General features: G+C 50.4%; 1 protein-coding gene across 6 annotated transcripts in view; it reads left to right on the plus strand.

The window, feature by feature from the left end:
* PDE4B (phosphodiesterase 4B) overlaps nucleotides 1–26,123 on the plus strand; it is a 228,525-nt gene that overhangs the window by 139,081 nt on the left and 63,321 nt on the right. The window contains exon 1 of one of the 6 annotated variants that reach the window (XM_068953472.1): nucleotides 25,529–25,687. The exons of the other annotated variants lie outside the window; for them this stretch is intronic. Within the exon in view, the coding sequence (XP_068809573.1) occupies nucleotides 25,683–25,687 (5 nt within the window). The 5' untranslated portion in view covers nucleotides 25,529–25,682. Of the gene's footprint in view, nucleotides 1–25,528; nucleotides 25,688–26,123 lie in introns of those variants that run through there. 6 annotated transcript variants of the gene reach the window in all.

Below are 26,123 nucleotides of genomic sequence, written 5' to 3' on the forward strand. Positions count from 1 at the left end.
GGCGTGACTCTCTTGCCAAATTTAAAATTAAACCTTTAAAGCAATAGTCTGAAAGGAAAAAAAAAAAAAAAAGGAAACCCAGCAACCTAAAACCTACAAACAGCTTCTGACAGACCATTTGTTATTCTGGGCAGAACATGTTTTCCATAATTTTATTCTTGAAAACAGCTCAATAGTTTTTGCAGGAACTTTCCAGGCGAATTTCATCCTGAGCAACTAAAGCTTGGCAAGGTTTCTGCGGGAGACTAAAGACCGTTTCTTCTAATGGGAAGTGTTGGGTGATTTTTGCTGTGTGCCCGCCTCTGAGGTGTTTATACATACTGCGTATTTAAGCCTTACCACTAGATAAAGTTGAACAATTAAGGTAAGCAGTAACAACACAAAATTAAACAGCTAACTCCGTACTGGTTGATATAATTAAAAGTTCTATCAAGACTGTCGTTCCTTCCTTATGCTGGGCAGAGTGGAGGTCTTCCCTTATTTTCTTTCAGTTTGTGTGTTTGCCTGGATTATATATCAGCATGAAACTCATGTTTATTATACAAGTGTCAGATGTGGACTTCAGTAATGAAACGATTCCCTTAAACCTCCCTCCTTGGCTTCCCAAAGAGCTGGTGCAACACTGACAGTTTCTGTAACAGAGAAGAAAGGCCCCTAGATTAAATACCACAGGCTATGCCCTGAGATTTGCTATTAAATGTGGGGGATTTTTGTTAAGGTTTTCTCTAGGAACGAGTCCCTGAGTCCTAGTGGACATTTGAACCTACTGCATATTTATATGCTTTCTATTAGTGAAATGAAAAAGTGAATTAAATTAATCTAAGGGGCTTGATGCAACTATAAAATATCTTTTAGACGCCTTGGATAAAACATAATATATTGATAATATAAACTAAGCTGGATGAACGCAGTATTTGATGGGTTAAGTAATGCAGTTTTGGAGAAGAGGGTATAGAAAAAGCAGAAGAATGGAAAAAAGCAAATATAGTACAGATTCGTAAAAACAAACAGATTGTAGTCTAGACAATTACTTCCACAGCATTAAAACTTGTCATCATTAAGGCTCTATTAAGAGCATATTTGCCGCGTTATAAAAGCATATATTGCATTGCTTACACTGACTCACATTCTTTTGATTTGAGTGATCTGGCCCGTTGACAAAGGCGCAAACATGAGCAAAACTCGGCGTGTGTGAGTGGTGGGTTGTTTAGAGAAGCAAGCGAATTAGCGGAGGGGCTGAGTTTGAGAGACAGCATATATCTGAATGTTAGTAGAGAGTGAAAAACGACTTAAAGTATTTCAACTCGACTTTCAGAAGGCAAGAGCTGTAACACGGACAGAGAACTGGCCGTTAGCTCGGGGCGAGACCGGGCGGCCGGCGGAGCAGTAACAAGATCCTAAAGGGAAAGGCGGCTTCCGGGAGCCGCTGAGTACCTGGCCTGGGGGGATTCATATTTACTGAGAAACTGGCAAAACTCTTTCTGTCCAACCTTGAAAAAGTGAGCAAACATTTGATTTCCTGCATATTAGAGAAAGACAAGGAGAGAGGCGAGGGAGCGGGAAGGATGCCCAGCGGCACGCAGGGGTGCTCCGGGCCGGCTGGCTGGAAAGACTAAATACGGATGAGATGAAGGGGCTTCGTTTCCTAGGGGCACTGGAGGGACGAGATGCTGAGAACGATAGAAATAAGCTGATAGTCACCCTGTAGTCTGGAAAAGACCTTTCGGCGTAGTAGACTTGGTATCTGGGGCAGCAGCTGACGCGTTTCCAAGGAGGTCACAGCGGTTTGGGGAGTTTGGGGTTTAAAGATGAGAAGTTGGTAACGAGCAGATTCAGACTGACGCAGCAGTTCAGCGGTCCCCTGGCGTGACCTGCAGGAGTGGTTAGGACAAGCTGTTTCGTGTTACTGCTCACCGATTCAACTGCCTGCTGGGTCTCGGAGAAGCTTGAACCGGGTTTTGGAAAATCCGTCAGTGTAGTTTAAATGGTTTTGAGTTTTTTCCAGCCTGGTTCCGAAGCGCACTAGCAAGCTGCTGTTACCTGCACGCTCTCCGAGAAGTATCTCGCTCTGCCCTGGAGGCGTGGGGTGCGTTTGGAGCATGAAGGAACTGGACGTGGCGTAGCAGAGCGCTTCTCTTTCCGGAGAGGAGGAGAGCACTTGGACACTCTCCAGCTAGGGAAAGACTTGCTCCTCCTTGTGCCTTGGACACTTGCCCGGTCCTGAGGAGAGATTCCCATGCTTGGCAAGGTCCAGGCTGAAAGGGAGGATGCGGGAACTGGAGAGGCACGGGCACGGACCTCGCGCCGAAGGGCCCATCTTTAGAAAGGGTCAACCTGACGAGCATGTCATACGCCAGCATGGGGGAGGTGGAGGTGTGCTAGCATGGGGCTGCGAAGGGGCAGGGATACTCAGGGGCCACCTGCGCTTCCTCTGCCGGAGCAGCGTGACCCAAGACGCGAGCTGCAGCCTGCAAGCTGCAACTCGTTTAGGGCTGCGCAGGTTGAAACCGAGACGAGCGGTGGAACGAGGGTGCTGAGGGGCGATGGTCCCCCGCCGCGGTGCCAGAGCGCCGAGCCCGGCCCGCGCTCGTGGTGCCACCGCGTGGCAGCTCCTGCCTGAACCGTCCTCCGAGGCCCAGGGGGCCGCCGGGGCCCGCAAGGCACCGAGCTGCTGGCCCAAACGGTAAGGAAGCAGGGCCGGGCGCCTGAGCGCCTGGGAACAGCTTAGCGGGAGTCTGTTCAAAAGTAAATGTTATGCAGCCAGATACTGCTTTAATTAACCCGCTGGTGCGTGAGTGCCACGAACGCAAGCGCACATTTTCTGTCATTTTGCTTGCTTCTTTGGAGGGCAGACTAGGAGTTCTCGTAACAAATGCAGTGGCTTTTTTAAAAACAGCTGCCGTGTTGAAAGCCTGAAAAGTTAAGCGGCTGGCAACATCTCGAGGCGTAGTTCACGTGAAAAGTGGTAGAAGCAAAAGAGAGGGTAGCCTGCTGGGAACAATTTTTCTCCACCGAGCGCTGGAATTTGCTTGGAAGTTGCCCCTGCACACGACCTTGGCGCTGGGAGGCGGGGAGGAGGAGCGGGCTCGAGCCCCGGGCGGGCGCTGGGCGGCGAGGCCCGCACGCGGCGCCGGCGGCCCTTCGGGGCAGCGTCATCGCGGCAAGGCGAGCGGCTGCTCCTGAAGCAGACCTGCCGGACAGCTGAATCTGGTTCTTCGCCAGCCACGGAGAGCCAGCCGGGTGCGTGGCTGGACGGGTGATCTAGCTGCCCTTTCCGTCGTTTGTTTGTGGAGGGCGACTGCGACGTTTCTGTGCTCTAGTGCCGCCGTGGGAAGGCGGGATGGAGGCAGGGGAGGCGGAGGAAGAGGCGGACCGTGCTGTATCGCTGCCGCGCAGCTGAAGCCAGCAGCCGCGGGACGTTGCGTGATGATCTGCAGTAGGCTCGTGCCCAGTACGAACGCTAAACGGAAGCCGTGTTTTTCCAGGTGCCCTCTGGGGAAGCAGGAGATCAGTTGCTTTCTCCTGTAGCTCATTTTTTTTCTTTCGTCTCCAATTCAGAGCAGACCTGCTGTCCGAACGAGGGTTGCTTGCTCAGCAGTCCCAACCGCCTCCCGAAACCTCTGCCTGGTCTGCGAACGGGACCCAGCCGTTTGGCTCGGCCGCCCGGGGGTGCTGCCCTGGGCCAGGGTGGGGGAAGCATCCAGGCAGCTCTCAGCTGGGCCCGTGCACGCATGCCCGTTTCGTTAAAGGGAAGATTTGTTTTCACAGCCTGGACATGAGCAGTCGCACGCTGTGTTACCCGGGTACTTTTAATGTGGCGATGTCGACAGCCCAATAGGACGGAGTTTATGGCAGTACAGAGAATTTTTTTTTCTAATTGACGTCTGGCCATAGGGGCTCGGTTCTCATTTTCCCTACTGGCTGTGGAGCTTCCTTCCGCAAAGAATAAAAGCCTCCTCCCCGTTTCCCGTCGTGTTTCCAACTGCATTACCTGTTAACGTGTGCATGATTTGTGAACTTGGCCGGTTGCCCGTAGACAGACAGTGGAGCAGGTTCCTCTGCAGCCTTGGCTTGCCCGCTGCGAGGCGCTCCCGGAGACGGCGGTGGAGTGCCGGCGCCGCAGCGGGAGGCAGCCGCGGGCTGCTACTGCCGGCCGAGGCGCGGGCGCCGGGCGTGCTTTCTGTTAACCGCAGAAAAAAGGAAAGTGGGTGATTATTCCTGATACGTTTTGTTTAAGGAGAAATATTGTAACTGGTTTTATTGTTTTCGAACAGTCAATCAAGTGGATTTTACGGATGGGGCTTTTCCGGTTCTCCATGAGATACCGCTTGCGACAAGCTGCGGAGCGTGCAAAGGCATTTATTTCAGGAGCAAATACAAAAATAAATTAATAAAAATTTGAAAGTCAGCTATAATTCAGTTTTAATTCTAAATGGCGTTTTGTGGGAAAGTTCCTGATCGGTACGTTATTGCTGTGCTGCATATGTTTTTATTTAACCTTTTTATTAATGATCTGGAAGATGAAATAAACAGCAGGTTAATTAAATGAAGAGAGGCTACTAAATTGAAAAGTGTTGCCAAGCCAGCAAGGAGAAATAGAGGCAGGAAATAAATGACGTTCATGCTGCAGAGAACACGGGGGAGAAAAATTTCCAGACAGGCGCGGAGGGTTTTAGTGAAAGGGAGCCAGGCGAAAGTCATTAATGCTGAAAGGCAGCGAGGAGCAGAATGGGTCTGGGGCACAGCCCGTGCCAGGGCGAGAGACCTTGCTGCTCCAGAGAGGGACAGCAGAGACGGGACAGCAAGACAGTTCTCAGGGGAGAAATGGGGACCTGCGTTTGCTCTGGGAGCCCTGGGACAGAGCTGACGTTTTAGTCCCCAAAAGATACGAACGGGTGGAATCCAGAGAACAGGGCAGACGTGGGCAGGAAAATTAGCGATGAGGGCTATCAGCTTAGCGATTGTTGCCCGGTGTCGGTGGTGGGCACGCTCAAGGTCGCTTACTGGGAGGGAGGAGAGACACCCGAGAATATTCTACAGGACCTTAGGGTGAATTCGACAGTGGGCAAAACATGCTTTAAAAAAAAAGGTATTTTCATTTGTAATATATACTACTTCATTTTATAATGCACAAGGAGAGGGTATTTTTCAGCCAGAAAGTGAACCTCGGATGTCTTAATGCTCTTCCCATAAATGTATTGTGAAAAGGATGTACGTACACTTACGGATATCAATTCAAGATGAGTATAAACACAAGAAGATGAGTAGAAAACACTTGGAAATTAAGTTGTAAAGTTAGATGAGGGAACTCCTTTCTCCTTCCTTTCATATTGTCATCTCTTACATGACTTACCTGCAGATTCGCCTTAATATTGGTAAAGCATTTTGTCATTTACTAAAAACTGCCAATAAACCACACTTAGATGTAGCACAGAAACGCAGAAGACACCTATTTTCTGCAGTGAAGTATGTGTTTAGTAGAGGAAGCCACTGGTGATTCTGACAGGTTTCTTGCACGTTAATGGGCTAGTTTACTAGCAGGACATTTCTAACTTTTTATTCTACTTTGTTCCACATTTGGAATTAAGCTTTATCAAACTGACACACCATTATTTTGGGTTCCGCTCATATATTTTACTTAGGTGGTCTCTTTCTTCTTGATAAATGGTATCAGGTAGTCCTCCTTGTTCCCTTACGCTTCTACAAGATTACTAGGTTTTTTTTCTAGAGATGTTTCAGATGTTGTGTTTAAGAGAGCTACCCTATGTTGGCAAAACCAAAAGGTTATAATGTAAAATGGTTTCCTGAAAATCAATTCAGTCAGTATATGCAGATGCCGGTTCTGTCTGATAAGGAGGGGATAACTTCAGTTTTGGCATCTAAAATTCACTGTGTTCAAGTGAAATATTTAACAGCTCCTTTTTATTATGGTATGACCACATGAATCCTAAAACCCCAAATCTGTTTCATTTAATAGTAAGTCCCTCATGACTAATTTTGCATGCAGTACACAGAGTAGCATGACTATTCTGGGATATGATCCCGGTAACAGTGGTGAGTCATCAGCTGCAGCAGCAGTAATGATATGAGGAACTATTTATTACTGCTCTTCTAAGCTGTGAGTTCTTCTAAGCAGTGAGTTCATCTAGAAATTATGTAATTATTCCTCCTGGATGATTTTTCTTATTGGTTTGTAATTACAAAATAGTCTCAGAACACTTCTATATTTTAAAATTAAGTCCTCAGAATGACTTAATGCAAGAAGAACCGAGAGATTAAATCTTACCTTGTTTATATTCATTTTATGTTACTTTATCATTTCCTAATACAGCTTTCTAGATGTTGTTGCACAAACTTCACCTTTTTTTGCAAAACTATTTATCATTCAGTAGTTCGATATATTTATAAACAAACATTTGAGGTAGAATCATCCAGTCTTGGAGAGAAACTAGTAGGAGGGAAAATTCCATCTAGGAGTCACAGCTCCTTGTTTCTTCGGAGGGAGAAGGAACGGATTTATAACTGTTTAAGGATTTGTCCTCATCACCTCCTAATTTCTGGCTTCCCCCAGTTGATGAGCAGATCCGTGAGCTTTTAGGGAATGTGTGCTGCCACCCAAGTACTCCCCCGATTTGTATTTGTTTTCATAAACAGTCTTTCTTTGCCAAGTGCTAGTTCATATGAGTTCCTCCAAGAAAAAGCAGCACCAGTACTCTGCAAAAGTGAGAGGCAGGTTGTTGGCAAGAACTTCTTCCTGAAAAAGGAGGTCAGCCGTTAAGGCAGTCTCTGAGGTCCATGACCCAAACAAGGTATTGCAAGAGCTTGGGGGCAGCGTGGCGCTGAGAGTTCAGTGCTGCCTCTGGCCTCGGGTGTCACCAAGACTGGAGCTCCTGGGGATGCTCTGCGGTGCCAGCTTTCTCAGCCTCCAGTTCTCTTCGGGTGCACCCCTTTCTAGCAGCACATTCAGACTGCTTTATCTTGCTCTTTTACACCAACTTGCACCCCGTTTCCACAGTTTCTTTGCTAGATATGTGCAATACTTGTATTCATGTTCTGCATCTCCAGGAACTGTGGAGGGGCTCCATACCTATTCTAGAAGTTCACCTTCTCATGGTCTCCATCTACCAAAGTATCAGTGCTGTGTTACCGTACCTAGGTGTTCCCAGGTGTATCCTGGGGATGGTGTCCGCCTGGTTACCCTTCCAAATGGCTCCTTAATCGTATACCTGCATATACCTACATGGAATTTCTGGAGACCATGCAAAGGTGGGTCACCCTTGCCCCTTCCAGGACACAGTTCTGCAGTGCCTCAGGTGTCAGGGCATGAGTTACACCAGCAGAGGAAATCCCTAAGAAAAACATATTCAGAAGCAAAATTTCAGATAATTTTTTTCTGACTAATCATTCACTATTAGTGGTGGGTCTGCTCTTCTCACCTCTGCCTGGGCCACCTCACCTGGTGACCTCAGAGCTCAGAGGGGCTGCTGAGCCCTTCTGGATTGCCCCGAAAGAAACTCCAAAAAATGCCTACGGATACTCTGCAGGCCTCAGCACCAAGGAATTTGAAATCCATCTCTAGTGACATTCTTTCGGAACATATCTGGAATATTTGGCAAACATCTACAAAACGGCTACCTTACTAGCTTTTGGACAAGAGGAAGTTTGTGCCATCTACTAAAACAGGACATATCTCTACACTGTACCTGGCTTCTTGTTGATCATGTCGGCTAGAGCCTGTTAGCAGTGTCTTTAGGTGAAAAGAAGCTAAAACATCAGAATGTTACCCAAGTAGATTTTGATTCCCTGCCATGTTTCTAAACCTGAATCCTTATGCTTCACTTGTTGCTATCAATCACCAGGAAAATTGTCTCAGTACTGTCACATGTCTTACGCACAGGATACGTTGTCACAGTCATAAGATCTCAATCCCTGTACTGTTCTCCATATACCTCCCAATGTTTCTGCCCACTGGAGATGTTAAGGTGTGCTAGTTTATTTGTAGGCAGATGACAGGCTCATTCATGGAAAGCTGCCGCAGCATCTCAAATTTTTTGCCTCAGCCTGGCGTTGAGAAGAAAAAAAAGCCTCAAAGCAGTCGATGTTTGTGTCGGCACCTGTGAGAATGAAAGGTGCTTTCATGTTTGTCGCTGGCTCAGATCGCACTGTGAGCTGAGCCACAGCACAGCTCCAGCAGGTACGTCTTGGTGTGCGTAGACGGGTGACCTTCCCAACCAACGCTTTATTGGCAAGTGTGTCACCTGAAGGAGCAGGGCTGAGGCATTTTGGCAGGATGTGGCCAGAGACAAGATGGAGCATGAAACAGTTTGCCTATAGAGCTGGTGTATTTGATACTGAATATTGCTTACAGTGATCTGCCTTTCAAAGGCTGTGGATTAAAAAAGACAAAGAATCAAACCTGTCATACCTTGCCACAAGCGCAACGGAAAGCCAGAGGCAGCAGTCTGCTGGGTGCCGATAGGGTGCTGAGTCAGCGAACCTGCAAAACTCGGCCCCTAAATTCCCCTTTCACTGCACGAAGGCAGGAGACATAATGCACCTTTCTGTTAATTAGAAAAGGCTGCTGTCTCTTCAGCGGCTGCCTAATATTTGTCAGATGTTTGCAATATTCATGTAAACATATAATAAAATGATTAATCAAAGAGAAATAAATCCCTGGGAGCCTGCCCTCTCCTTGCATGACCCAACGCGCCTGCTGAACAGGCAAGCCGTTTCCCTGCCTTTGAGCTCCAGCTGTCTCACAGGTGGCCACCGCTTTCCACCTTATTACCCTAGAGCATGTGCATCTGGGCACACTAATTCCCCTTAGCCACGCTGGTATGGTAGCATGCTACTGTTTGCTGGTGGCAGGTAGAAAGTAATTCCTCTTTAACCTTAAACAGAAGACTGGATGCAAGTTTGAAAACAGTGAAATACCAATCTGTGAAATTTCAGTTTGTATCTGTACAGCTCTGAACTGCTTACTCCTGAGAAGCTCAACTCTTTTTGTTTTCTTTAAGTTAGATAAATATCACTTAGACATAGTCTCTACTTTGAAAGAGAAAAAAAAGTTCTGTCTTTCTATTTGTAATTGATTCCTTAAAATTTTATGGCAAAACTCAGCAGAGCTTGAGTGCTTCAAAAACTATAGAAAGTGCAAGTTAGCAAGGCACCTGGAAAGCGCTAAATCAAATTTTTTTATTCAGCTTGGATCAGAACGCCTCAAATACTGGGTGAGGTGAACTTCCCATTGAGGTGCGGCAGTCTGTCCCAGTCCTGGTGCGCAGTGGTCCCTGGTCACTCTTCCCAGCTCTTGGTCTTCAAGAGTTATCGCAGCTACAGATCCCTTACCCAATTCACTGGCTCTGGGTCCAGCCACGAGATCCATGGCTCAGGGTGAGTCCAGGAGTCTCAAAGCACTTCCCGAAGAGAAGTGGCTTATCATCCACGCAAGTATGACACCTCTGAGCTGGATGACATCACGAAGAAGAGAATGAGTTTTAGGCTGACGCTACTGAAATAAATTCCTAGTTTTACTGGCTGAATTGTGCCTTGTGGAGCAGAGCTAAGAGAGGCAAAGCAACCAGAGAGGTTAAACTTAATGTCAGGACTGTTCTTTCTTACTTGTGGTCTGTGTCCAGTTTTGTGACTAAGAGCCTGTCTTCTAACGACATTTTTCTTGTTAACCCTTGTCTGTGATGCTGAGGAGCAGAAAAAAGTGGATTAATTTTGCACGTTGTCTACCTCAATGGCCAATAAATGAGGGGAATACAGGCTGCCTTGATGGCGTATCTTGGGAGAGTGAACCAAAGAGGCTGGAAACTGTGTCCTCTCTAGCTGTGAAAAACCATGATGTGGACTTGTACAGACTGCATGGCTTTTTAGAAGGACTCCTCCCACCACTCCTAGCAGGCATAAACTAGCCACCCTCTTGCAAGGAGCAAGGCAGGCCTGGGAGCATTGCGCTTGCCCCTCCAGTCACCAGGTTGCCCTGGCCCATGCCTCGCTGTCTCCCATAGGGCCACCTGGCTGCAGAGCTCTGGTTTCTAGGAAAGGAAAGACAGGCCGGCTTAGCAATTTCTTCACTGCACGTTGTCTCCTCCTGACGTTACAGGTCTCTAGAGATCAATGCACTTCTCAATGCTGTCTCCCTGAGGATATTAACTACTAGTTTGAGTCCTGGGGCTGGGCCAAATCATCAAGTCCTTAAAGACCATACTGGTAGGACCATCCAGCTTCTAGTATCGTGTGATACAGTCGTGCCAGGGAGATTGAGTCTGTCCCCAGCTGCAGCTTGATTTCATGTATTTACAGTTAGAGATGCTTACAAGAGCAGAGATTTACTGGAGGAAAGCGGGAGCAAAGGAGATGCTCTATCTGTATCTAGCCACGCAGAACGCACAAAGAGGCATTCTTGAAAATCTGGAGAATAAATATTAGCTGAAGTAATAGCCGACTGTTTGAAGTGGATATACACTGAATGTCCTAGTTTCACCTAAAAGGCTGCCTACATTTTTCTTTCCATCTATAAAGATGGTAAATTGTTTGGAGGAGCGTCTAGAAGAACAAGCAGACCCTCTTTGCTTTACTGTAATAAAATTATACTATGTTTTAAAAAATATTTTATTTAAACTCCATACTTGTTGCTGGTTTCCCAGGCCAGTGTTAGCACCAGTAGAACAAGTCCAGCAAATGAGGTCAGCTGATTACTCATGCAATGTTATATACTTATTTCAGATTAAATGTGTTAAGAAATAGATTCTGACAGTAAATCTATTCCCAAGAGGAAACCCAGAAAATTGCCCAAGTTATAGCAAAACTATTACCTTCAATCAGATTTGACATGTATAACAGTATGTGAAAGTGTAAATAGCGTGCTTTGTACCAAATGACAAAACTCGTACGCTAACATAATCTTGAAACCTAGCTTAAGCTGCTGGTACCTGCAGGGGCTTCTGCGTACACGCAAAAAATTCCACGCTGGCCGTAAGGGACCAAATCACAAGGAATTCGCCTCGTCCTTGGATCCCAGGTCTGGCGCTGATGCCCACTGGGTTCAGGTCTTTGTCTCCAGGGCCTGAGGGCAGGACTAGAGTCTGATGGTACCTTGCAGCAGGCGAGGGAGGCGTGACGTGCGTCAGCCACGTTGCTCAGCGCTTCCGTGGACGACGCTGAGCGCTACCAGGATGCCAGCGGAGGAAGAGCGTTTATAGAACATGTGGTAGAGTTTCTAAATGTACCCAGCCCCCTCCCATAACGCTTTGCTTACCTTGCAAGCAGTCCTGGGCTTCTCTAAGTGAATGCTTTCCTTCAGGAGAGGTGTGCTTCTGCGGCCCCAGAGCTGGGCACCGGGCACCAGGGCTCGCTGGTGCTGGGAGCGGAGCCACGCTGGCTCCGCATGCGCTCGGCTGGGCCAGAGCGGCAGCCGGCCTTTCCAGCCCTAACGCGGAATCTCTTTGCTTAAGTCAGGAACTTAACCAGTCACACATTTTTATGCAATTTAATATCCTTTACATGGCTGCATTTTCTCTTCTGTTACTAAAAAAAAAAAGGGAAAAGCTCTCATGGGCATGAGGATTTATGTAATAGGTTGCAATGGTTCCATCAAGGCCATTTGTGCTCTATCTTGTGAATATCTATTTAATCAGTGGCTAAAAAAAAGACCTTATTAGTGCTAAGTGATTTTTCTTTCGTAGACTGCAGCAAGAATTTCGTACTCTTATGAAGACTGAGTGCAGCCAGTCCGACTCCTCTATACTTGAATGCTATTATTGAACCTTCTTTGTGCTGGAAAGAAGTTCAAGTGCAGAAATGGCTATTCAGATGCTTGTGGAACTGCTACAAGAGGCCAGGAAGGAGCATTGCTAATGTGTTATTTCTGTGACAAATTACTCTGGTTTATCAACTAATCTCTTAAATACTGACAGTCAACAAGCAGCTCAGTTATGCTCACACACATTCGTTATGTTACAAATTTGCTTGAGAAGCCATCTCCTTCCATGGGTCGTCAGTATAATTTAGGAGTTAGGCCAACCCTTCATCTCTTGGAGGGGCCAAGGAGGTTTTAGCCTAACCTCCCACGGAGGAATTTGCTCCGTTAGCCCTTGCCTCCTGTTGCTCCTGCCGCGCGGGTGAGACCTGGCGAGCTGTTAATGCAGCACGGCCGGCTCGCTCGCACCCCCAAGCCTGCAGAGCCAGCGCGGAGGAGCAGGTCCTGCTGCATCCCTTGGTCCTGCCGAGCTTTATTGGGTGTCTGCAGCTGCCCAACGCTGTATGTTTCTTAGTGCACTAGGGACAGGGTGTGGAAGAGGCACCAAGGGAAGGAGATCCATTGGGATATATCCTATTGACAGCATCAAAAAGAGAGGTTTCTATGATTATCTGGCAGAAAAGGAAACTTGCCTTCCCTGGGTGATCGTCCAGGAGAAGACAGTGGCTTAAATGCAGCTAGTTTTCCGTGGCGTTTGCTTCGTGCTGCCGCCTTGTGCCAGCAGCCTGCCGCGAGCCGCAGGAGGTGCGCGCTGGTGCACCCGCACGGAGCGGCCCTCGGTGGACTGCGGCTTAGGGCAGCTCAGCCCTCGCTTATTGAGACTGTTGGAGCCCACAAATACGAGTGTAGACAGAATTGTAATGATTTCAGGCTGTGGCTAGTTAACGGCACCAAAAAAGGTTTGCGTTGTTAGATTGAGTCGTAGAGAGCATGTCTTACTGTAGTAAACTAAAAACCCGAAACACCTTTTGGAAGAACATTGAGGCCATAAAAAATAAGATGTGTTCCTACCAAACGCCAGTAATAAACCTTTGCTCTTAAGTAGGGTGACACTTTTATGTGGCTTCTCAGTATGGCACATACTGTTTTCTTCTCTGCTCTGTTTGACAGCTTATGCTGAACAGAGCAGTCTCCCTTGGACGTTTAAAGTAGCACCGTAGCAGAAGGTGACAGTCACAAACTCTGTGAAAGGCTGGCTCTGCTAAGAACAAAAGGGCTTGGCCACCTTAATGTTAGGGTTTCTTCTCTGATTGCATCTCGTACCACCCAGCTATCTTGTTTGCTCTTCACATGACTGGCCGTCAGGTCCGTGATATCTGCGTGGTATTTTATGTTCCCCTTGGTCAGATGTTTTGCTGGGTGACGCTTGGTTATTAATATAGCATGTCACATTTTATTCTGACTGACTGGTGGAAAGGGAATACCCGTTATTTTTCTCCTCCCCTCTCCCTGTAATCTTGATCTTTTCCAGACACTCCCCGAGGCTGGCAGACAGATAGCACACAGTCCTGCTAGTCCCATGACTGATTGGTTTCTTGGACATCATCCAATTTCAAGTACATAAACGCATTTCAGAAAGGTTTTCTAACCTGAAAGCTCAGAGCTGGCACATGTCTTATTTGAAAGAACGCATGAGCCTGACTGCAGCTGGAGTTCAACAAAAGCACGGAAAGCGGGGAGGAAAGTTTCAGCAGCGCCAGCTGGACTCTGGGCTTGCCCTCCCCAGCACGGGTGCCCCGCAGGAGGGGCTGCCGGGGGGCTGCCCACACCGGCCGCTCGGGAAGGGGGAATTCAGAGCCGAGGTGGAGCAAAGTGTGCCTTCGGAAATCTCTGCCCATCCCCTGCTGCGGTTTAATGCTAAGTTTAAACAGGCTAATTTTAATCTATCCATCTAATTTAGAATATTTGGCTACCTGAGACGTAGCACATGCAGATTTTCTGCCACTAGATGAAGGGTTAAATTCTTCCGTACCCCGCTGAGCCACAGGAATAACGGGAATAACGCTGCTGTCTGCGCTGATGTCCTTATCGATCTGCAAACTGGTGTCTGGCAAACAGGGTCGGGTTGTGCCCCTTGCGGGAAGGGCCAGCGGGCACAGCGGGGCTGGCTCCGGCTGCCGCGTGCCCCGTGTCCTCCGTGGAATCAAATGTCCCTTTTCCTCTCTTGAAATAATTCATCTGTGCTTACCGCCTTCTGGTTTTCCAACATTCAGTGTTCTTGCACAATTTCTCAGTTTTTTAAAGTGGGCCCGTTTTGGACTTTGATTACCCCTACCAACTCTTTCCTCGTTATCTCAGTACAAACCTTTATAAATACAATGAAATACTCGAAATATCTAAATTCTATTAGCTCGAGAATGAAGCTTTTATTATGATGACTTGAATCTTAAGATGCAATCGGATATAATGATTTTGTGTCATGCCTACACGTTTATGCTTATTCACACTGAATGCTTCACCTACTGCACTATTAAATTGTAATCAATTGTAGCAAATACTCTACTAATATTTTTTCTAATCTCCAAGTGTTTATGGCTGTATTTCTGCATTGTTTGCTACTACTGGACTTGGTGACTGATAGCTGCATTTAACATATTCATAGTTTGGAACTGGAATGTGTTTTGCTCTGTGCTCCCACATCTTTATTTCTTCTGAACAGTTTGGCGTCATGATTTGTAGTAAGTGACTCCAAAATAGTGATTCCATCAAGTGATTTGCAACATGAAATAGAGCTTCTAAGAGATCACTAATTAAGTAAGATCAAAATGAGCCCTGAAGCAGGTCTTGAGAGGATTCGCAGGTCTTGAGAAAATAACAGTGTTATTAAATGATATTTTGGGTGCCAACAGTGCGCTATCGACATTCACATCAGAGAAATAATCCTTTCCCAAGAGGTTTTTAAAAACGTAGCACAGAGAAGACGGTTCAGATGCAGTTGCGTCTAATGACGGGTTGTTAGGAGTGGAGGCAGTGTAGGAGTCTGGCAGAAGCTTTTTTGAAGGGCTTTACGGAAGGATTGTGATTTGGGGTAGGACTTGAGCGAGGAGATAATTTGGCAATGAGAACATGAAGACTGTTGCAAGCATAAACATGCTCTAGAGGAGTCACAGGATGGTTGTGAAAGGGAATGTACAGAAGGTAGATAGCTGGGAGTTTCAGATGAGCAGTGGGAGCCAGGAGCAGGAAGAGCTGAGAACCGAGATTTGTTCTCGGTCTCATCACTGTTGTGATGAGAGCGATAAAATGGGGAGGAGAGCTCCTTCAGTCTGGCCGGCAAAAGGACTCCCGGAGAGGCCGACCTGGATGCACACAGGCAGCGTTTTCAGAAGACTTGTTTTGGACGGAAAAGGAATGCTGGAGAGGAAGGCTGTGACAAGTCACAGCGAGAACTGATGAAGGTGCAGGTAGGTTTAGTGGTGAAATGGGTGGAGAGGAAGGGACCAAGATCAAGAGGAAGCACCAGGAGGACTTCAGGCTCTCTGGAAGGGGAGGAAGAAAAGAGTTCATCATCATTTAGTATTAGCTGTTAAGATTTGAGGTTAAACAAATCCAAAGAACAGATGTAATATGTAATAGATAATCATGTTTGCCCCCTTTGCAAGGGGTTTTGAGATCAGTAGCAGACAGGCCTCGAAGCCCAGCATCCTGAGCACGGCCGCACCTAGAAGACTCTGGGCCTCATTTTCACGGTACGAGTTCACCATCTGGCACAAACCACGTACGACACACAGCAAAACTTTTGCCCTGCCTGTTTTTTTAGCCCATGATCATTCCTAGGAAAGATTTTGCTCTCCCTGCCCACCGTGCCGTGCCTCTCTTCGTGCGTTAGGCTTTCCTTCTGCAGCTCAGGTCTTGTTTGCCGGTCCTGCGTTATTAAGGTTAATTTTAGAGGACATGATTTAATAGCAGAAAATGAAAGTCCTGTTTGTAAATTCATCTCTTTTCCCCTTTTGTTTTCAAAGAGCATAAGAAAGAAGGGAGCGGGCCCGAAGGCTGGTGGAGCCTGTGCCGGGGCCTGCAGCCGCCCCGCGCTGAGCTGGTCGCGCTGGGAAGCGCCCCGAGTCGCGGCGTCCTCTGCGCCTTGCCATCCTTTTTGGTAAACCTTTATTTGTATGTGCTAGTAGATGGCACACTTTCTATTTGCTGTCTGTGCGCACGCACACGTGCAAACACGGCATTTCTCTAGAGCTACGGTAGCAGTGCTGGTGGCCGAGGGAGCGGTGTAGTCAGTTATGTTATGAATCCCCTCCGTAACGTGCAGTCGCTTGCGTTATTAATGCCATCAGTAATGATATCAAGCTGGTGTTTCCCCCCCGACTCCTACAGGAAAGCCGTTCAATAATCCGCCCGCTCTCACGGTAAGAAATGTCCTTCTGATTTCCAGCCTATATTTATTTGTGTCCGATTTATATCTAAGCCTATATTTATTTGTGTCCGATTTATATCTACTTGTTCTGGGGCCAGCAGCGTCCTCGAGCGTGGACACCTCGGCTCCCTTCTGGTTGTGGCCCCTGCGCGCGCGTGTTAGGGGCCGGCCAGGCTGCGCTCCTCTAGCCGCCCTCGACGGCGCCCGGGGCGCCAGCGCGGCCGAGCGAGCGGGGAGGAGCGCGCCGCCCCTGCGGCCGGGCCACCGGCTGGAGCTCGGCGACACGTCCCCGAGCCAGTTCTCTGCGTTTGCCTCGCCGGAGCGGAAGGGCAACGACCGTGAGCGCCGCGGAAGTAGTTGCAACAAATATTCCAGTGCGGCTCTGGTACTGGCGGCGGGCGGGCAGGACGGGTCGCTGCGGCGGGCCGGTAAGGCGGGTTGCCCTTTCAGCAGCCTGCTCCGTCCGCCCGCCGAGTCACCTGCCGCGGGTCAGCGTGCTGCTCTCTGCCAAAGCGCCGGATTTGCCCGTCCTGAATGGTTTTCGCCTCAAATAGCGCCGCTTGGCAGATGCTCTCGATTCCGATGAGGCTGCTTTTGCGTTACAGCTTCTGCTGGGCCTGAGACGATCAGCAAGAAACCCGCCCTTGAGGCCACGTCAGTATAAGGCCCGGTGCGTCTCCCTGCTGATGCAACCGATGAAGAGCTGAAGCAAGTAAAACGTTGCTGAGAAATACCTTATTTCCGCAAAATTAATTATTTCATTAATAAGTTCATTCATTTCATATAATTTCGTTAATAATTAATTTTAATTATTATATTATTTCATTAATAACCTGGACCGGCTTAAATATTTTGGGGAGCGGGGACCATCCAAAGGATTTAATAATCTGAATACAATTGCGGGCAGGTTTTGTTGTCCTTTTGCTCGCAGGGAACGTGGATACAAATTATGGAAATGAATCCAATAACCCGCTCAAATAACGACTTTACGAATCAGATGAAATGGCTTGGTGCAGTTTTCAGTGCAGCGACGTTCCCCACAGTCGCGGCTGGCCCTGACTCCACTTGCTTGTAGATGGGCCGAGAGTAGTGTAAAACATCAGCGCAGAAAACGCGCGACTCTAGTGACGCAGAGGCCGGCTTGCCTTCCGGTTCGGATTAGCCGGGTAGAATGGAAAAATCTGTGGTCTCTGGGACTGCTGGAAATTACTGGCATTTTATTCCTGTCTCCGATCTGTTTGACAGCTACTTGATTTGCGTGTGATGCCTCGGTGCGGGCTGTGAGAGGCGGCCGAGCTGGGGCGGCGCCGGCGGCCGCGCTGGCAGCTGGCTCGCGCGTCCGAACGGCCGAGTCCGCCGGAGCCGGGCCGGGCGTCCCGCTTCGCAAGGTCAGGGTGAAATAAGCTGCGCTTCTGGCCGGCGGCGTCGTGATGATCCGGTTACGCACGGATACGGGAACGCTTTGCTGCCCGCTGGAAGCAGGGGCCGTTTGCTCCTTGAGGCTTGGCCTCGTTTTCTGGCCTTGGCCGTTAATACGCTGTATGCTTTGGGAAGACTGTTAAGCGGCGTAGTGCTCAGTAGGCAGATGAGATACTTTAAGATGCATTCATAAAAGATGCAGTCTATGATTGTAATTCCCCTTTCGTTACTGCTAATCTGCTGGTGGGGAAAAGGCGAAGGCGGACCCCATGCACCCGCTTGCTGGGAGGCAGCAGTGAGACCTGCCGCTGCACGCGCTTGCCGAAAGCGTCTCAGGGTAGGAGGGGTTTTGGGAAGAGCCGGCGCTCAGGCGCAGCCGCCCTCACGCAAAGCAGCACCCCTGTCTTGCCTGTTGGGAAGGAGAGTCTGTAAAATGTTACTGCGCTTGCATGTATCTGTAAAAGCTCAAATGATGCTGAACAGACCGTAACAGTCAGCAGAGACGGGGATAAATACTGCCCGGGAACATGAATGCAGACATCCGCGTGCAGGAGCAGTAACGTTTTGCAGAGAGGTCGTGCTGAAATCCAGCAGTTGTCTCCTCGGAGGCCAGGCAGGAGCATCGTGCTGTTTGCGTGCCGCCCGCAACCCGGGCCACGAGCAAACCCGTGCGCTTACTGCAGCAGACGGAAAAAGCTTGAGATTGTCTTCTCGGGGCGATCCCAGGAGGTCTCGGGGAGGGGCCACCACCACCCAGCAGCTCCGGCAGTCCGGTGCCCGTTAGCTCGGCTCAGCAAACTATATGCTTTGGAGCTTCCAAAGCTGCTCCAGAAGTGAGCGCGTATGTTGAATATAGCATGCAATAGGTTGGACTGTTTTCTGCTTTTTCTCTGACATGTGCTGTGGACACATTTGTCTAGAGATCACTGGCAAAATCGGTTTAGAGGCTGTATCTTGGAGGGAACCTCAGTACGGTCTATAGCGCTGGGCAAGTCGGACAAGCGCTCCACAGCAGCAAGGGGCCTCAGGCTTTTTCTGGCTTTTAATGCCTTCTTTTGGGGAGCAGCAGTGGGGGGAAAGACCAGCTACTCCCTGGTTTGCTATTTAGAATATCTTCAGAAGGAGAAAGAAAATCGCTTGGGAAGTGGAAGTGCTGCCTGTGCTAGGAGCTGTGTCTCCCCCCGCCTCTCCCCCCGACAGGCATTTAAAAGCTCTGGTAGTGAAAATGGGGAGGAAGTCTGCTGTATTTGACTGTGCCTGTATTTTCCAGAGATTAATCACAGTAAAACCATAGTAAGATGATAAAATAGCCAAGGATGTGCATTCAGAAAAACAACAACTGGTTTACAGAATTCAGGATTTCTTCTTTGGGGGACTTAAACAACCACATGATGTTAGCTTGTTACAGGATAACGTTTTCAAGCTGCTTATCGGCAGAAAACACGAAAAGGGTTAGATTTCTTGGAAGCCCCCCCACCAGAAGAAAATCCCAGCCCACTTTTACCTTGCTTCTGTCCTTTTGTGCCTGTATCCCCGGCTGCCGTTCCGACGCGACACGCGGCTGCAAACCCCCTGGTGCGGGGTGCCTTCCTCCTGGCAGGGAGCAAGGAAAGCAATTTTTGCAAGCCGCTTTCCAGCTTATTAAGTTTAACTAGTGCTGATGAACGACTGGGGATGAGGTGAAGTAACAGCTCAAGTATCTGATGTGTAAAAGGCTGAGAGTTTTAGACAGTAATTGTATTAGATATTGAACAAGCAGGTTCTTGGTTCTTCGTAGCGAATAGGTCTTTAAAAAACTAAACAGCAAGCACTTAGTAAAATACTTGAAGACCCAACCGCGCTCCTGCTGAATTGATGGCTGGATGGAGGTTTTCTGCTGGCGGAGCTGCGAGGCCTCTGCCCGCCCGTCGGGACTTCTGTCCTGGGCTGCCGAGGGGCTTCCCGCGCTCTCGGCTCTCCCTCGGGTCAGGGTGTTTGAATGAGGGCTTGGGAGCCAGAGCCGTCGCTACTCGTAAGGCAAGCAGAGCTCCTGCCCCACCGCGGGCAGTGGCTCAGGCGGGCTCCGGGCGTAGCGGGGCTCTGGTTGTGCTGCCTCCAATTGACCTGGTGAACAAGAGGCTGGTAGGAAAAGGAAACTTCTATATTCAGAGATAACAAAGGCAAGTAAACATATATTTTTGCTTTGTAATACACATAGAGGCTTAATAGCGTGTTTTGCAGCAGATGACAGTTTACATTACGAGTCCTGCAGCAAGTGCTGCTGGATTTTCGACGCTCGGCAGTTATGAAATACCGTGCTGGGGAGGGACTGACAAGAGGCTGGCACCCGTATATCAAGAGGAATGAATGTTTAGGCTTTGGAAGTAAAAATAATTTGGAGTCTACATGAGGAACAAGTCTGAGGGAGGGATTTGCACTGTTCCGAGACCCTTGGGTGCAGCCAGAGGTTCCCCTTGGTGGGGCATGACCAAGAAGGTCAAAAGGTGCAGAGGGCAGAGCGGAGGAGAGGGACGGGTCAGGGCGGCGATCGGGAGCTTTGCTTTGGCATCTGACTTCTGGCTCCGCCGCGCCGTAGCGACACCGGTGGCTTTCTGCAAGTAAGCAATGTTGCGGAGGGTCTGTCTCATTGCAGATAGAAGGGGGAAGCCCTGCATGTATCTCCGTGTCGAGGATGCTCAGTAACTATGATGTCTTTTCATTTTTTGGGGTGCTGAAGTCCTCAGTACCAGTCAGTTTGTTGTGTATCGCATGCAGAGACCTTCTAGCTGGGGCTGGATTAGGAGCGGAGGTTCCTTGGTTGATGCGAAGAGGCTGGTGCCTGCAGCAGGTGACCGAAATGAGGATTTTACCTTCTGTCTGTGGAGCTGAGTGCCTGTGCTGGGGCATTTGCGTTAGTGCTGGGGTGTTCAGCTCAGACGTGCCCAGTATGTGCATTTGATACTGTTTTATTACGTGTTGCTGGAAGAATGGTTTTAAGCACAGTCCTTTACACATAAAAAACCATTTAGAAAAAGCAGCAAGCTTTTCTGCTAATGGGAAACAGGTGCACAGAATTAGATAGCAGTGAGGAACAGCCATGCTTGTGAAGATCTGAGGATGTAAGAAACACCGTTTTTCATTCTTAATGGTTTTTAAAATCCAGCTAGAATATCGCAGTGAGAAACAGGCGTCTAGTAACTGCGAGAGGATCTCCATCATGCGCAGAGTCTGCTAGAACTGCCTGCAGTCCTGTATGTCGGGAGCGTATTTGATCCCCTAGTGAAGATGGTACCATAGTTGGAGGATCAAGAACAGCCTCAGGAGCGGGTCTGGGAAACCAAAGCAGATGGCAACTCCTCCGCCTGTAGGAGCAGTGCTGCCATGCACACCAAAAGTGTAACTGTGTAATGGAAACAAAAAATACGTATACCTGCCTGGTTTGGTAGACTTGCCTTTGTCTGTCTTTGTATTATATGTCACAAATGTAGAAACAGAGCGGCTGGGTATCTCTCGTGGAGACCAGAGGATTTGCAGTGACTATGCAAATGATTCTGAATTACATCAAAATCATGGAAGCAGTCCTTTTGTAAAATTTTTTAAGCCAAATCTTATCACATCCTAAGGCTGTTGGCAGGCAGTACTAATTCAGAGAGAACATGTTTCTGCTGCTGTCTCTTCCTTCTTGCTACTCCACCAAAAAGTTGCGTGCCAAGGTCTGCTCTACGAGGCAGACCAAGGCGCTCGAAAGCCAGACACGCTGGATGTGTGCGGGACGCACCAGGTTCAGCCGGCGAGGGCACCCCTCTGCGCTGCCGCGTACCGAGGCCGGCGCGTTTCCTGCAGCGCCGAGCCCGCCACGCGGGAAGGGGCGGCTGCTGGCTGCGGTGGCAGGTCCCCGACGCGGGTGGGATGGGGCCCGCAGCGGCGGCAGGACCCGGCCGTGCCGGGGGACGGGGAGCGGCAGGGCAGGTCCCCAGCCCGCGGCGGTGCTGGCCGACTTTCCCCCGCGGCAACGGGGTGCTGCAGAGATAACCGTGGTCTTAGGGTGGCTCTTAGGAGCGCTCTCTGCTTGGCAGGGGGACGCGTGAAGCTGGCCGGTCGCTGCGGGGGAGCCGGCGGCGGCTCTGCAGCGAGCGCCGGCGTCGCGGCCGGGCGGCGCGAGCTGCGGCCGGCGCCTGCCACCTGCCGTCCCCCTGCGCGCTCTGCCCTTTGCCGCGCTCCTGCCTCACTTCGTGAAACGAGGAGGGACAAAGGCGGCGCGGCGGCGGTGGCCTCCCCGCTCCGTCCCCTCGGCTTCCTCCTCGACTCTCCCTCCGCAGTTACGACGCGCGGCTGCTGGCTCTCGCTCCTCGTCCCGGGGGGCTAAGCCGGCCTCCCCCCCCTCCTCCTGCCCCAGCTTCCCCCTGACCGGAGCGAGTTAAGTCGGCCGCACGAAGGTTGGTTTTAACTCTCGGCCAGCTCGGGAGGGAAAAGCCCGGGGCCGCGCGCCGCAGCCCTGCGGCCCGGGCACGGATGAGCTGCCGCGTTTCGGGCGCCGCGCGGGGGCCTGCCCTGCCTTCGCCCGCGGGCTCGGCGCTTGCCCGCCGGCCTGCCTGCAGGGTTACCGCGCTCCCGCCGCTGCTCGGGGAGGATACACCGGCGAGAGGCCCGCCGCTCACCCGGCTCCCGAGTCCGCCCTGAAAAACGAAAAGGGCCTCGGCGGCTCCGTCGGAGGCGGCAGCGGGATGTAGCTTAACTCTGTCGAAGCGCTGCCGGGCTTTGCTTTGCGGCCGCTGCCTGGGGTCAGCGCTCCCGTCCCGACGCTCCTCCCCGGGGGGCTGAGCGCCGTCGGGCGGCCCGCAGGCGCGCCGTTTCCGCCGGAGGCTGTCGCCGGCCGGGAAGCGCGGCCGGAGCGAGGCCGTGGAGCCAGAGGAGCCGGGCCGCAGGGAGGCGAGGGCCGGGAGGCAGGGGAGCGGCCCGTCCCGGCGTGTCCCTCGCCGCCTCGGGCCTCCCGCCCGGCGCGGAGTTCAAAACGCTGCTTCACCGCGGCCGCGTCGCTGCCTGGGAGCTCGCCCCGGTTTCCCGGGATGGCTTCTGGGGTCTTCAGTGATGGCAGAACGCAGATCAAACGTTTACTAACTTTTACCTCTAAAACGCGTTGCATTGCTCCGCTCCCGGGGTACTCTTAGGCCAACAGCGTTTCGTAAATGGGATGTCTTTGCTGCTAGTGCTGTGGCTTGAACATCGATAAACTGCAGAGCAATTGTAGCTCTTTCCCTCTAGCCCACTGTAGTAGTGCCTACTACTTTGCCCTCCTTATTTCTAAGCAAACAGGTGCAACTTTGTTTTCCGCGTACACTGAGGCTGCGCCCTTCTGAAAACTTTGACGAGAGCTCCCACACCCTGTGGGCTATTTGGAAGGGGGAGCTGCACCGAACGGGAACGGTGACCTTTTTGCAGTGGAGCTCAGCGGTTAACTTCCAGTGAAAGTGCTTAGTTGGAAAGTGCAGCTCTTTGAGGGCAACTTTTCAGTCTTGCAGTTCTTATCGATGCTCAGCACGTGCTTGCTTGGCAGGCGTTTTTCGCGGCAGGAAGGAACGGCAGGTCGGCGAGGGTATGGACCAGGAGCAGCCGATACAGCAGGGGCGAGCTGAAAACCCGGGGCTAAGCTCTTGCTCTTCGTGCATCAGGCCGTCTTCTCCTGATGGCGGGCAGTCTGGGGGAAATAGCTCCTGGTGTTTGAGTTTCTGTAGCTGTGAAATAATCACTCCAGCAGAGACTTGCCGGTGGGTCCTGGCCGTCCCGAGGAGCACCTTGCCCACCAGCTGTACAGCCGGGAGTTGGCCTGTTCCCCCCCCAAAACAGAACAAAGAGGAGGAACAGCCACTCTTCGCAGAGAGGACCACAAACCCCTGACGAGCCTGCACTTTTCGTTGGTGCTTTTGTTGGTGATTTTGCGTTGACTTAACAGCTCAGCAGACGGTTGCCTGAGCGCTGCATCTGAGCGAAGGAAGGGGAAGGGGATGGGAACGTGTGGTCTTGCCAGGCAGCGGAGAAAGGCAGGACCGTGGCAGGGACAGATCTGCTCAGGCTACCGGGGAACGAGCTGAAGAAGCGCGTGGAGCTCTCGATGCAGGCGGCTCTGCGAAGAGCAAGGCTGGCCTTTCCCCGCCCTGACCCCGCAGCTGTGTCACCTCCTTGCTCCAGCGCTCACGTGGCAGCGTAGTGAGCCAGATGAGGGGGCCGACCTGGCTGAAAACGAAACTTGGGGAAAGAAAGACACAAAAATGCCTTTCCAGCTGGATTAACGGTGCGATTACTTAGCTGCAGCTTCCCAGTCACTAGTGCTGGTGCGGGGAGCAGGTGGCGGTGTGCAGCCCCGCTTGCGCGTCCCCGCTTGCACCGGCTTGCAGCACGCACGGACCTCACGGCACGGCTGCGGGCGCCGAGCGGGGCTCTCAGCTCCTCTCTCTCTCTCAGGGTCTTGCAAAAAGCAGCTGAATGTCTCTGGCTCATCCTAGCATGAGCCACAACCGCTTCACAAGCTGGAAAAGTTGAGTGGCGCAGGAAAACTGTTTCCTGGGGAGCTCAGTCGTCTTTGCCAAGGCGTGACATCCCTCCGCCCTCAGCTGAGGTCAGAGAGAGCCGTGACTCGTTCCTGCGCCTCCGGCTGGGAAACTGTTCCAAGTCTTTCCAAGGGATGGAAAATCCCTCGGGGCTTGCGTGGGAATTTCTGTGGGAGTGGCTCACGAGAGGCCTGGGCTCGCAGAGAACATTTTTAATGTTAAAAGAGGGCAAGGGCAGCGAAGGGGACTGGAAAGGGGAAAGGGAAAGGGATTTGAGCGCCTTCCACCTTCTCAAGGTAGCCACATGACAGTAAGCCATGCAAAATTAGATCTTCGATGGATCCTTTCCTGCTTAGGAAACTTGCTGCGTTACTGCTCTGTAGTCCTCTCTGCATCCGCTTTGCCCGCTGCCGCCCTCCCTTTGCCTCTTGCACGCTTTTTAAGCCTCGCGTGTGAACTCTGCCTTTGAAGGGGAGCGCGGCGTCCGTCCCCTGACGGCAGCTGCCGCAGCAAACAGCCAAAGGATGCCCTGCTCCGCTAAATGATCAGGTTTAGCTCGTTGCTATATTTGCGTTTTTTGTCAGTAAACTTTAAAGTCTTGCAATAAAATGTTTTGAGTAATCAGAGATAATTCTCTGAATAGGTATGGATTAATTCTCCGCCGGCAGTTGTTTGTAGATGCCATAGTTACAGCGCTAATTTTCTTCTGTTGATCTTGTGGGCAGAAATAAAGTGTACTCAAGCTGTCATTCGTAAAAGAACAGATAATAAAGAATAAAAGAAAAGAATATTAATTGAGCCATTACCAGTTTCAAGATGTGCTTGAGCAATCTGATAAGTAAACACTGTGATAAAGCATGGCAGACGCAGGAATCCCCTTCGATGCACGCTGTATCATACTAGCGCCCTGCGTTTGGGTTTCACAGGAGTCTAAAAATCTTTGCACTGCTGCTTATGTTGACCCTTCTCAGGCACGTTTGGATCCTTGAGGAACCATACGTAGGACCAAATGGCACAGGAGCAAAGTAGTTATCTTCTGTCTGCAGCCGTCAGGAACAGAGTAACTGTCAGGAGACCTAGTCTTGTGTTTCTCCACCCCAGTAAGTAGTTTCTGGAGACATCAAAAATAATTATCTGCACCCCCTTCCCCCCCCCCCCCCCATAAATAAATATTTAGGTTCGAAATACAAATACTTAAGCAAAGTTTGCAATCCCCAGCATGCAGTGTACTCATTGCAACTGATTGCAATGATCGGTTGCTCCTTAATTCAGTTGGTCACTGTTAATATAAAGTACTTGGTGTATTAAATTCGGAGTGCCAGAAAGCAGCTTGCGGCACAAACTGCCACCTCAGGGCGTGCAGTTGTGTTTCACTGCCGCTGCCGCCGCCGCAGGGGAAGTCCCCGCACCGCCTCCGGTGTTGCGAGATAACCGCTTGGGAGCAGCAGCCAGCACAGTGCTCCTCCAGGACAGCAGCGCTAGTTTGGGTGTTCAAGGAGCTGAAATGCTTCTGCAGAAAATGAAACCGAGCTTGTAGCTGGTGCCCAGGCTTTGAATGGTCGGAGAGTTTGATGCCTGCTAGCAGCTCCTCTGCTTCTCCTCAGCGATGCAGTAAGTACTCTTCCCGTGGACACCGGAAGACCCGTGGATAGGCTAAGCTGTAAAATTTAGATTTTATTCAGGTTTTCTCATCAGGAGGTAGAAGGTCTTAATCTTTCAGGACGTCTGGCCGCTTCCCGAGGAGGGCAGAGCCCCTTGTGCCAGGACTGCTTGCTCTGGGTCTCACCGGGCTTCGGTTCTGCTTGGCCTCTGTATCAATGGTGCAAGGTCAAGCTCAGCGATGGCATGTTCACATTAGTGATTTTGTCTGAGACCGTCTCCGTCTGGCTCCCTTCTGCCGTATTTTTGTTTGCTTTCCCTTTCTGATCTGTCCTAGGTCGCTGGTCTGTGTTGGCAGGAGTCTCTGTGTACATGCGTGTGCTCATGCTAGAGAGGGAGAATATTTTGATACCTGTAAGTTTTGCAACTGGGCACAAGCTCCCTTTCT

This window comes from Struthio camelus, chromosome 8, assembly GCF_040807025.1.
Source record: "Struthio camelus isolate bStrCam1 chromosome 8, bStrCam1.hap1, whole genome shotgun sequence".
NCBI classification, from domain to species: Eukaryota; Metazoa; Chordata; class Aves; order Struthioniformes; family Struthionidae; genus Struthio; species Struthio camelus.